Source organism: Petaurus breviceps, unplaced genomic scaffold (assembly GCF_028583685.1).
Source record: "Petaurus breviceps papuanus isolate PSGF00001 unplaced genomic scaffold, PetGlider_PUasm1.0 490, whole genome shotgun sequence".
In the NCBI taxonomy this organism is placed as follows: Eukaryota; Metazoa; Chordata; class Mammalia; order Diprotodontia; family Petauridae; genus Petaurus; species Petaurus breviceps.
In genome coordinates, this window is record NW_027186352.1 from 26360144 (window position 1) to 26373126 (window position 12983).

At 42.0% G+C, this 12983-nt stretch overlaps 1 protein-coding gene across 3 annotated transcripts in view; it reads left to right on the top strand.

The window, feature by feature from the left end:
• Positions 1-12983, top strand: part of REEP3 (receptor accessory protein 3) — an 87879-nt gene that overhangs the window by 20683 nt on the left and 54213 nt on the right. For all 3 annotated transcript variants that reach the window (XM_069101882.1, XM_069101880.1, XM_069101881.1), the window contains exon 2: positions 8432-8504. In XM_069101882.1, coding sequence (XP_068957983.1) covers positions 8432-8504 — 73 coding nt within the window. The remainder of the gene's footprint in view (positions 1-8431; positions 8505-12983) is intronic.

Consider the following 12983-nt stretch of genomic DNA (forward strand, 5'->3'; position numbering starts at 1 on the left):
ATAAATTTACAGGCATAAGGGATTATTTCAAAGAAAGGTCAGAATGGATCTGGGTCTAAGGAATGTTGTATACATAAAGTCACAGGAGCTTCAGTCCTCCACAAAGGCGACCTAGGCTGTATTACCCACTGTGGAGGTGGTTCTGTTGTGCTGGCAAGGTTGGGGGGTGGGGGTGGGGGTGGGCACTTTCACAGAAGATGCAAAAAGCCATAGTCCTTCATTAGAGGAACATTTCGACTTAGCCAAGGAAGGCCTTGATAGCTAGCTCGCTACATGAGAACTCTGAGGAGCAAGGTGCTCTGGTCTTTGAGGGGACCCTAAGGGACAAAGACCCCACTGGGTCATGGTCAGTGAGGGTATTCACTGGACTTTCTGGGCCGATCTCCAGGATATTGAGCTTCCCTTCACCCTAAGAGGGGGCTTTGGAGTTAGAGGATCGCCTTGGCTCACTTCTTGGTCTGGCTACTTCCTGCCTGTGCAGCCATTGGAAAAGTCATGTCAGTGTCTCTGTGCCTCATTCCCTTCAACCGTAAAAGGTTTTTAATGAAGAACCCAAGTGCTTGTTTGTATCCGTTTTTTAAATTTGGTGGGTTTTTATCAGTTAACAAAAATTATTTTCTCTCCCTCCTGCCTCCCACTCTTTGTAGGGTAGAGGGTGGGGACAAGAAAAAAAAAAACCCTGTAACAAATGGATAGTCAATCAAAACACATTCTCACCTTGGCCACATTTAAAAATATACATGCTGTTTTATATACCCTAAATCTGCTCTCCATGAGGACATTGCCTTATCATATTCCAAAAATCAGTGGCAAAGGGGTGGCTAGGTGGCTCCGTGAATAGAGCACCAGCCCTGGAGTCAGGGGGGGAGAGTTCAAATCCAGCCTTAGACACTTAACACTTACTAACTGTGTGACCTTGGGCAAGTCACTTAACCCCACTTGCCCTGCCTTCCCCCAGCCAAAAAAAAAAAAAAAAAAAGGACATATTTTGGGGCGGCTAGGTGGCACAGTGAATGGAGCACTGGCCCTGGAGTCAGGAGGACCTGAGTTCAAAAGCGGCCTTAACACTTACTAGTTGTGTGACCTTGGGCAAATCACTTAACCCCAATTGCCCTGCCCTCCCCACTCCAAAAAAGAAAAAAAAAATCAGTGGCAAAAATTCTTCAGTATCCTCAATGCAGGTTTGAATGAACCAGTGAAAAAAGTTTCATTTAATAAGTGATGATTAAATCAAGAAAATCTTGTCCAAAAATGTTTACATTTTACTATTATCTTAGTTCTACCTAAGGAGAAACAAATAATTATTTCTTCCTGTCTCCGTAGTGAAAACATTATTCTATTTTATGGGCAGACTTTACTCTGTGTGTTGAAAGTTTGCCTTTTATAAGCTATTAGTTTGTTGTCAAGATGGCTTTTTAAAATGGACTTTATTTGAATTCATTTACTTGCTCAAGCTTTGGCTTTATGCCACACCTCCCAAGCTTCAAGTCTCCACAACGGCCCTCATTCAGTGTCCTGAATAGCAAGCTCAGAGAAACTTTGAAATAGAAGTGTCGGTTTAAAAAAGAAGAGGAAAGAAAGCTTTATGTGATGGTCCTATGGAACATTCTTCAGTTTCAATAGATAATGACATTACTGATCTTTCTGAATTCCTGACGTTCAGAGAAAAAAGTAAAAAGATCATATATCTGGGCATGATACTGACTTATGTCAGTTATCATAATATGCAAACTTAATATTTAATTTGTTAAATATTTTTATTTAAAAAATAGTAATATTTTCAGTGAATACAAGTAAATTGTATGGAACTGAAACCCAAGGGGGAAAAATCTGAATTTCCTACATTTTGATCAAAATAATGGTATAGCAAATATTTTAATAACATATCAGTATCCTTTGTTAACTCACAAAAAGGGTCCAAAGGGTTTATGGTCTTGAGTAAGAAAGTACCCACACCAATGAAAGTGCAGATCTCTAAAGCCCTAAAATAAACAGCCCCCTTTATTGTCAGTTCCACATGAGCTGAGATCATTGTTTGCCTCAGCTTTGTGTATGTCCCCAGTGCCTTCCCTAGTGCTCTGCCCACAGGCATGAGACTTGTAGAGCAGAGCTGCAAGGACATTTGAATGCCCATTGAAGGGCACTGCATGGGTGGGGTACTGGCAGTGAAAGGAGGGGAGACATTTATGTATATACAAGTTTGAGTAAAAAGATACAAATATAAAGATCACAACTGAAAATGGCATGTGCTGTACCAAATACAAATAAATGGCTCAATGAAATAGAGAAGGAAACAGGTTGGATAGGGTGGGGTGGGGTGGAGTAGTCATCTGGAAAGCCCTCATGCACAAGGTAGGGCTTGAGCAAGGCTTTGAGACAAAATACATAGGACTGAATCAAGTGAAGAAGATATCCCCAGAGTGTTAAGGAAGGCTGGAAGGTCTCCAATTGCATCCTGGGTCATCTGCAGTCATCCTGATGAATATCTGGTCACTGGATCCAGATGGCTCTGGAGGAAAAAGTGAGGCTGGTGACCTTGCACAGCCCTCCCTCACTCCAATCAAAGTCAACTGCAAGTCATGTCATCATTTCCTTGGTATCATAGGTCCTCTTCAAAAACAAAGGACAAACACAACAAAGAAAGGCTGAAAATAGAGCTATTTAGCTGGCAGAGAGTAACTTCTTGTGGGGCAAGGTTAGAGAGACAAGATACTGCATCCAATGACATCTCCACTTGTCCTAATCTGTATCTAGCCACTGGACCCATCTGGCTCCATCGGGGATAATGAGGCTAGTGACTTTGCACGGGCTCCCTCACTTAAATCCAATTTATGGCATCACCTCCCTGATGTCATGGTCCTCTTTGAGAATGAAGGACAAAACAACAGAAAGACAAGCAAGAGCCATATGGTGGAGGGTCTTGGCAAAGGATGCTGGAGTGGATCTAAGGGAAAATGAGGACTCCACTTTAGGCAAAGAGGCATTTTAGAAGATTGATTTAGAAATGGTGTGTAGTCTGCATTGGGAGGGCTGTCACCACTGGAAGGAAGGAGGCCTGTTTGAGGCTGTAGTAAAGAGTCCTGAATTGGAACACTAACAAGAGGAAGGACGAGAAGCCGATGCACCAGACCAGTATCCGTACAGGCAAACTTCAGCAGGCTTAATAGGGCTGCACAGGTCACCGTGTAGATTAAAGTAAACTCTGTTATCCAGCAAAAAAGCAAGTGTTCTCAAAAGCTTGTTTCTTTCTTTCTTTTTGAAATTTTATGTTTGTTTTTAATTTACAACATTCATTTCCACAAGATTTTGAGTTACAGATTTTCTCCCCGTCTTTCCCCTACCCACCACCCCAGAACAGTGATCCCACTGAATATCCCCTCCCCCAGTCTGCTCTCTCCTATGTCCTCCCCTATTCCCCCTCCAATTTTCCAGTAGGGCAAGATAGATCTCCATACCCCAGTGCCTGTTTATCTTATTTTCCAGTGCATGTAAAAAATAATATTTTTTTAAACATTTGGTTTTAAAACTTTGAATTCCAGATTCTTTCCCTTCTTCCCTCGTCACCCACACTTACTGGGAAGATAAGTAATTTAATATAGGTTGTATATTTGTAGTTATGCATAACATTTTCATAGTAGATATATTGTAAAAGACTGACTATATTTCCCTCCATCCTATCCTGCCCCCTACTTGTTCTCTTTTCTACTTTGACCCTGTCCCTTTTCAAAACTGTGTGCTTCTAACTACCCTCCCCCCCAATCTCTCCCTTCTATCCTCCCCCCTCTTATCCCCTTCCCCCCTACTTTCCTGTGTATGTTATTCCCTCCTTAAGCCAAATTCATTGAGAGTAAGGTTCATCCATTCCCTTTTGTTTTACTGTTCTCTTACCCTCCTTTGTAGCAATTTTCCCTTGCCTCTTTTATATGAGATAATTTACCCTATTCTGTCTGTCTCTCCTCTCATTATATTCCTCTCTTACCTGTAAATTTTATTTTTTAAATATCATCCCTTCCTATTCAATTGATCCTGTGCCCTGTCTATGTATACCTGTACACATGTTTACACATGCTCATGTATGTATTCATACGACCATATACCCTCCTGTGTATGACATATAAGACATATGTGTGTATCCTTTTATATTCCCTTCAACTATCCTCATACTGAGAAAAGTTTCATAAGTTACAATTATCGTTTTTCCATGTAGGAATGTAAATAGTTCAACTTTGACAAGTTCCTTATGATTTCTTTTCCCTGTTTACCTTCTCATGCTTCTGTTGCTTCTTGTATCTGAATGTCAAATTTTCTTTTCAACTCTGGTTTTTTCATCAAGAATGCTTGAAAGACCTCTATTTCATTGAAAGACCATTTTTTCCCCTGAAACATGATAACTTAGTTTTGCTGGGTAGGTGATTCTTGATTTTAATCCCAACTCCTTTGACCTCTGGAATATCATAGTCCAAGCCCTTTGATCCCTCATTGTAGAAGCTGCCAGGTCCTATGTTATCCTGATTGGGTTTCCACAATATTCAAATTGTTCATTCTTGGCTGCTTGTAATATTTTCTGCTTGATCTGGGAACTCCGGAACCTGGCTATAATATTCCTAGGAGTTTTCTTTTTGGGATCTTTTTCAGGAGATGATCAGTGAATTCTTCCAACCTCTATTTTGCCCTCTGGTTCTAAAACATCAGGGCAGTTTTCCTTGAGAATTTCTTGAAGGATGATTTCTAGGTTCTTTTTTTGATCATGGCTTTCAGGTATTCCAGTAATTTTTAAATTATCTCTTCTGGATCTATTTTCCAGGTAAGTGGTTTTTCCAATTATATATTTCACATTGCCTTCTCTTTTTTCATTTGTTTGGATCTGTTTAATAGTATATTGATTTCTCATAAAGTCACTAGCTTCCGTTTGCTCCAGTCTAATTCTGAAGGAATGATTCTCTTCAGTGAGCGTTTGAGATTCTTTTTCCATCTGGAAAATTCGATTTTTTAAGTCATTCTTCTCCTCATTGCCTTTTTGAGCCTGTTTTGCCATCTGAGTTAGTCTGTTTTTTAAGGTGTTATTTTCTTCAGTCAGGTTGTTGACTCTCTTTTCATGAGTTTCTTACATCATTCTCATTTCTCTTCCCAATTTTTCCTCCACTTCTCTCTCTTACTTGGTTTTCAAAATCCTTCTTGAGTCCGACTATGGCCTGTAATCAAGTTCATATTTTTCTTGGAAGCTTTTGCTGCAGGAGTTCTGACTTCATTGTCTTCCTGCCATTCTATGCTTTGAACCTTTTTGTTCCCCCCAAAAAAGGAATCAAAGGTTTGACTGCTGTGTTTGCTTTGCTTCCTTTGCTTGCTCATGTTGGCATTCAATTACTTGACTTTTGAGCTTTTTGCCACAGTAGAACTCTGCTTCCAGAGAGGAAAGCTTTGTCCCAATCTCTGGGGTTTTCTGCTGGAGCTATTGGTTGGCTGCCCTCTCTGAACCCTCCACATGCTCTGGCACCTGGTCGCACACCCCAGGACCTCCACCCCAGACAGCGATCCAGATCCAAGCAAGTTAAAGCAAGAGCGATTACCGCTCAGACTGGTGCTTGTTCCCTTATGACCTGCAGGCCAGGAGCTGAAGCAGCCATGAGGCAGGGCACAGCAGCAGCGCCTCAGCGCTTCTCACTTCATCCTGGGGGCAGAGGCTGGACCGCACTCTCAGGCCCCCTGTTCCCAGAGTCCACACTCACCTTTTACTTTGCCTTTGGCATTTATGGGTTGATAATTTTGGAAACTGCCACGGCTGCTGATGATCCACTCTCTGAGGTCCACTCCAGCCACTGCTGGTTGGGGCCACCCTGGGGCTAAAACCAGTCTCACTCAGGGTTGGGCTTGGCTCCCAGCACTGCAGTGGACCCAGGCTGCCTTCAGCAGATTTGTTTCTCTCTGTCACTTTGTGGTTTTTGTAGATCTAAAGTTTTAGAGTCATATTTTATAGGTATTTGAGGTGGTTATGGGGGGAGCTCACTGAGTTTTCCTGCTTCTATACCGCCATCTTGGCTCCGCCCCTCAAAAGCTTGTTTCTAAGCCAGTTTTTGTGTGGAAGGAGGGTTCTAAAATGTTTTGGTTCTCATTCCAAGCCTTTTAAGTCATGGAGCAGTAGCTCAGCAACCTTTAAGCACCCTGTACAACACTGCTTCTTTAGGAGATGTCCTGTCTCGCAGCCAGGATAAGGGAGCGCACCTCTCCTCTTCTTTCATCTCCAGACCTTGGCATATATAGCCTGTACTCTTTGGAATGCTCTGTCTCTTGGAATCCCCTCCTTCCTTCCAGGCTCAGCTCTCGTGCACCTTCCACAGAAGAAGTGGGCTTGGCTTGATTCTCTCCTCTTTCTGTTGGTTGTCTTTCCCTCCGTTCCAATTATTTTTATATTCTATATTATTTGTATACATGTTGTTTACTACCAATAGAACATAAGCTTCTTGAGGGCAGGGATTGTTTTGTATTTCTCTTTACCCCCAGCATCTAGCACTATGCCTGGTACAAAGTATACTTACAGTTGATGCAGTGAATAGAGCACTGGCCCTGGAGTCAGTAGTACCTGAGTTCAAATTCAGCCTTAGACACTTAACACTAGCCGTGTGACCTTGGGCAAGTCACTTAACCCCAGTTGCCCCGCATTCTCCCTCCAAAAAAAATATACATATACATGTATACTTACTGGTTGACTTAGATGGGATGAAGAAGGGAAACATGAATCAAGATTGATTCAGAACTTTACTGACATAATTATCAAACTAGAGAGGTCTAGAGGGAGAACTGGTTTCCAGAAAAGAGGGCTACATTTCATTATGAATGCTATTGAGTTGGAAGATTGTGCTATTTTGGAAATGTGCAGGAGATGGGCTGTCTCCTCAAAGATACAGCGTCCTGTACTTTCTAAAGGATTCACATGAGCCCTGAGAAATGGAAATATTATGATTAGTGCTGGACCTTCCTATATTTCAACAGTCTTGAGAAAAGAGGTACAGAGGGCAGGTAGGAGCGCAGTGAATAGAGCACTGGCCCTGGAGTGAGGAGGACCTGTGTTTAAATATGGACTCAGGCACTTAATACTTACTAGCCGTGTGACCTTGGGTAAGTCACTTAACCCCAGTTGCCCTGCCTTCCCCCCTCCAAAAAAAAGAAGTACAAACAGGTTTAGCTTAAAAAATACAACCCACAAGTTATTCTTCCCTGATATGGACATTACTGGGTCTTCAATCTTTGGTCATGCCATATACTTAAGTAGGACTTTATCCCCAAGCACATACAATCACACGCCAATTCAGCCATTTGATTTTTCATTTTGTGTGTAACCTTCAACAAATTTATAATTCAAATCTATTTTCGCTGTGTGTCCCAGGATGTTTCTGGACTATCCCCGTTATTTTATCTATTTTCTTGGACCCCTCTTCTTTTAGCAGGTGCTCAGGGGATACAAGGTGCTTTTGATATTTTAAGCAAAATATACTTCAGAAGACAATTCTGCTAAAAAAAAAATTAGATTTTAATATAAATGAAAATTCGTTTCAAGTCATCTATACTACTGCTGGCCTCCACTTGCAAATCCTTGTAATGATTATATGTTTGTTTTATGTTAATAATTATAAAAGCTAATGTTTATACCACTATGGGCCAGACATTGTGCTGACCACTTTACAACTATTACGTCATTTGATCCTTAGATGATCCTGGGAGGGAGCTTATTTTGTAATTGAGAATTCTGAGGCAGACAGAAGTTAAGTGACGTGCCCAGGGTTACACAGCTAGTACGTTTCTAGGACTGGATTTAAACTCAGTTCTTCCTGATGCTTCCATTGTGCCATGTAGCTGCCCTTTAGGACCCAGTTAAATGATGTATATAAGAAGATAATATTTTGATAATCAATGAATTCAAAGTTTTATGCATCATGACTTAAAAAACCACCAAATTATTCTGAGAAAAAGAGATTTTGGAAGAACTTAGGATGGCCAGATACTGTACAGAACACCATGTAGAGGGTTCAGGAAGGTCTGGCCCAGGTACAGAGGGAAACCATGGGTTTCCACTATGGAGTTCAAAACACACTTTTATCATGGAGTCTGACCCCTGCACCAAAACCCACATTGTCTAGTTAGCTGGTCAATCAAGAATCCAGTTAAAACCAGTACCTCAAGTGTTGAGATGTTAATTTTGACTGATCTAGTATTGACAGGACAGCAAGGAGTCCAGTAAGACTGATACTTAAAATAACAGGGTCACAAGTAACAAATTTGCTTCAACTTTGCCTTTCAGAGAAAATAAGCAGATTTGCGATGACAAATGCCATCTATTACATATTTTTCATGTCTTTTATATTACATTTTATAAGATATTAGTGTTCTGTCATTGAAAAAACTTAGCTAGTTTTTCATACTTTTTTCTTTTTACCAGGTTGATTTTTGGAATATTGTATCCTGCTTATTATTCATACAAAGCTGTGAAAACAAAAAACGTCAAGGAATACGTAAGTCCAATTTCTTCATTTTGTATGTTATAACTTGGCTGCTGTTATGGAATGACTCTTCCTAAAGCGTCCCAAATTGATATTAGATGCACACGGATTGCCTGAGATGCTGGTGCCTTTGTGGCCAGCTCTCTACTGAGGAGGCCAGGCCTTGTGTGGTGCACCCATCAGCCTGGCTCCCGGCCTGGCCCAGCCTAGAGGTAGCCATGGCTGCCTGCTTTTCCTGAGGAGGCCCTGGAGTTAGGTTTCCCATGCAGTATCCGGCATTGTGTCACTTCATGGCGATTTTCTGTCAAAAACCATTTTGTTTTCACGTTAGAGAAGAAAAGTTATTGGTTGAATTATTTCAAGTAGATATAATTCATACTCTTGAAAATATTCTCCATATATGAAAATGAGGGGTAGATCTTGGTGAAAATCTGGAGATGATAAGTCAGGTCAGAGCTGCCCTGGCAGCCATGGAATATTTCCACAAAAGGAGTAGGAAATCCAACTGTTCCCCCACCCCCAACATTTGTCTCTTGTATTTAATATAAACTCTAAGTTCTTTAGACACTAACTCTTGATTTTAAAAAGTTACAAATCTAGGAGAAATTAAGAACTTTTGTGGTAAACAGGAAGACGGTAATGAGCCTCGTTTGGAATATGTTGGGTTTGAGATGGTTAAGGGACTTTTCATAGGAATGCCCAGCAGGCACTTGGTAATGTAGGCAAAGGAGAGAGACTGGGGAGGGACAGAGACACAGGGGTCATCTAACTTGTTGTCATTGAATCCATGGGAAATGATGTTATCTCTGAAAGAGAAAGAAGGCGTTGACCTTGGATCCCAGAGCCTTGGGGTTGGCTGGCAGCTTCAGACAGGGCCTAGGTCATGATCCAGCAAAGAAAAATGAGGAGTAACCAGACAGGTCCAGAAAAAGTGAGAGTTGTTTCAGGAAAACCCAGAAAGACGAGAACATCCAGGGAGGCGTCACAAAAAGGATGAGGACTTAAACAAGAAAAAGGACCATCCCACTTGCTAATTGCTAGATGATGAATAACTTTGAAGAGAGCAGTTTTGAAGTGGATTTGATTTAGCTAGGAGCCATTTGGGCTAGGTCTGGTCGATAACTAATTAGAGCCAGTCTAGTGTCTGATCAAGCTGAATAAGAAGTCTTTGTAGTTTAAAATGTCTTCATGTAATGATTGCTAAGAGATACATTTTTTGGATTGAGTATGAAACATCAGTCAGTTGAACAAATATGTAATTAAGCCCCTCCTATGTGCTAAGCACTATAGGAAACAATATGCAATATACAGAGATTAATGAGAGAATCCTTTCTCTCAAGAGTTTATAGGTTAGTGACTAGAATAAAACAAATCCATATTAATAATTCAGGGCAGAAAATAAATGTAGTAAGAGGTACAAACAAAATTCTGGGCAAGACAAGTGATTGATGGTTGATTAGATGTCAAGACAAGAGAGGGAGCTTTATTGATTTATTTATTGGAATCAGGGAGACCTGTTTTAGAATTTTACCTCAGAAAAGAATCCATATGGACAAAAATCCTTGATACTAAGGTGTTATCCATCCATTGGGGAATAGCTAAGCAAGTCATAATATGTGAAAGTAGTGGAATATTATTGCCTCATTTTGAAGGAAATAATGCATGAAAGGTTCAGAGAAGTCAAGTCAAGAAGTCTTTCCTAAGCACCTTTTGTTCCAAGTGCCAGGTTAAGAATTGGGAATACAGTGAAAGGTGAAAAGCAACCCTTGCTCTCTGGACATTCACACATAGAATAATGGGGGAGATAGCGTGCAAACAACGAACTCTGAGATGACCTCTAGACAGGATAGATGGGAGAAGCGCCGGCATTAAAGGGGGTCTGCAGAGTCCTCTTCTAGAAGAGACTGCAAGAGAAACCAAGGTGCCCAAGAGGCAGACACAAGGGGGGAGAAAATCCAAGGCCTAGGGAACAGCCACAGAAAATGCCAGGAGACTGGGAAGATGGGTAGGTGGCAAGGGACCAGATTATGAAGACTTGAGAAGACTGATGAACTGATGCCAAGTAAAATGAACAAAACCAAGAGAACTCTGTTCAGTGCAACAATGAATGGTCATGCCCAAGGTCTGAAGATACAGTGTGGTACCAGCTGCTGACAGTGATGTAATGGGCTCCCGATGCAGAATAAGACATATTTGTAGATACAGTCAGTGCGAGAATTTGATCTTGCTTGATCACATATGTCTGTTACAAGAGTTGTTTGTCTTTTAATGGGGGAAGGAGGAGAGGATAAATGTTTAATTGGAAAGAAATAAAGTAAATTTTTATGAATAACTCCTCAGACACTGTGATCCTGCGTCAGTAACTTCTTGTATTTTTTTCTAGTCTTTCTGAATCTTATTCTATAAAATGGGAATAATAATGCCACCTTCAAAACAAAACAAAACCTGTTGTTAAAATAGTTTAGAGTCCTTCCATGGAGCAGTGAAAAAGAGGTAAGGAAAGCAAATGACCATGTGTGTGATGGCTCTGAGGGGAGAGGTGTTCTTTTAGCAGTATGGGAATGATCTCCAAAGGAATCTTGGTAAGTGGTCCGCTAGAAAGCACACAGGGATTAGACCTGAGTGACCCTGACTTCTGCCCATTCAGGACTCCCTTATTGGGTGCAGTGCTTTGTCTCTCTGTTGGTGGTATGTTCAGTGCCTCCTCAGACTTTGGGTCTGGGCTTCCTAAGACCTTCACAAGGTGGCTGTTGATGCAGTGAGCATGCGTGCCTCTCAGTTCCATCTGATTCCTAGACCCTGTCCCTGAGAAGGTAATCTCAGTGCCTCTGCTAGAGTCAATCTTTCTAGTCATGTTTAAAAATTACACCATGGAGAGGATTGTTCTTGATCCAGACGTGATAGAAAGAAAAACCTCCTTGTATCGCTCGAAGAGTTGGCCAGCTTTGGCACGCTGCTTTGTGGACACTTCTTCCCACCTCACGTCTCCTCCCCCAGGCAGTCCACCATACGTGCAGCTGCCAAGGTGAGAGGCCCAAGCAGTAGATCTGGCCGGATTGTTCCCTGTTACTTTTGGGGTCCAGTCCAGCTCCTCTCTTTGGTTTTTAAAGCCCTGTTTTTCTAGGCATCTTAGAGGGTGCTGCCCCTCACACAGTCTCAGATTCCAGATCAGCTGCCCCCCTTTGCCATACCTGTGCATAGCATTCTACCATCCATCCCAGGAGCTTCCTCCCTCCTCACCCCTCACCTCTTAACATCCCGAGCTCAGCTGCCCCCCTGCCCCCAAGAAAAGGTCATTTTACATTTATCTTTTCTTCACTTAAATGTTTACACATTGTTTCACCTACTCAAACATAAGATGCTTGAGGACCATGAACTGCTTTTGTCTTTGCATCCACCAGCTAATGTCATCCCTATCCTCACCATCACTAGCATTTATAGAGGGCTTTAAGGTTTGCAGAGCATTTTATAGATATCTCATCTGAACCTCACAACAACCTTGGGATGTGGGTGTTGTTATTATTCCCATTTTACAGTTGAGGAAGCTGAGGCAGGCAGAGGTTCAGTGATTTGCCCGGGGTCACACAACTGGTAAGCATCTGAGGCCAGAGTTGAACGCAGGCCTTTGTGACTGCAGGCCACTATGGCACCTTGGTGTCAGCCTAGAACATAGTAGGATCAAGACCAAAGAGAAAAACAGAAATTATGGATGAGACCACCAAAGCAGAACATGGGTGGGGACCAAGAGACTAGAGACTGGGAGAACCACTTAGAAGGCTCATGTAGTGGTGAAGAGAGAGAGAACAAACGATAACAAAAAATGGTGGGGGGTGGCCAGGTGGCTCAGCAAGTAAGAGCACCAGCCCCAGTGTCGGGATGACCTGGGGATCAAATCTGGGTTCAGATACTCAGCACCACACCCAGAAATAACTGGCCGTGTAACCTTGAGCAAGTTACTTAACCCCAATTGCTTAGGGGTGGCCAGGTGGCTCAGCGAGTAAGAGCACTGGCTCCAGTGTCGGGATGACCTGGATCAAATCCAGGCTCAGATACTCAGCACCACACCCAGAAATAATAACTGGCCGTGTAACTTTGAGCAAGTTACTTAACCCTGATTGCTTAAAAAAAAAAAAAAAAGAAAAAATGCTGAGCACCAGAAAGATACAATACTATAGAAACCTAGAGAGGGGAAAATTTCAGAAGAGACCGCTGCCCATGGTGTTTACCATGGAAAGACAATTTGGATGAGAACTGAAATCACATTTGCAAAGGTTGACGGATTATGGAAGATGAATCCCTAGAGTTAGTCATTTTAGTGGAGACGTGAAGAGAAGCGGGGATTGGGCAGACCTGGTTTCCAGTCTAAGCTCTGCTCCTTTAGGTAAGTGACCCTCAACAGCTGACTCACTTTCTTAGAGTTAGGATACATGGTCTATAAGGGCCCTGTGGGCTTTAAGACTGGTGATCCGATGGTCTTTTGAGACATCCCCC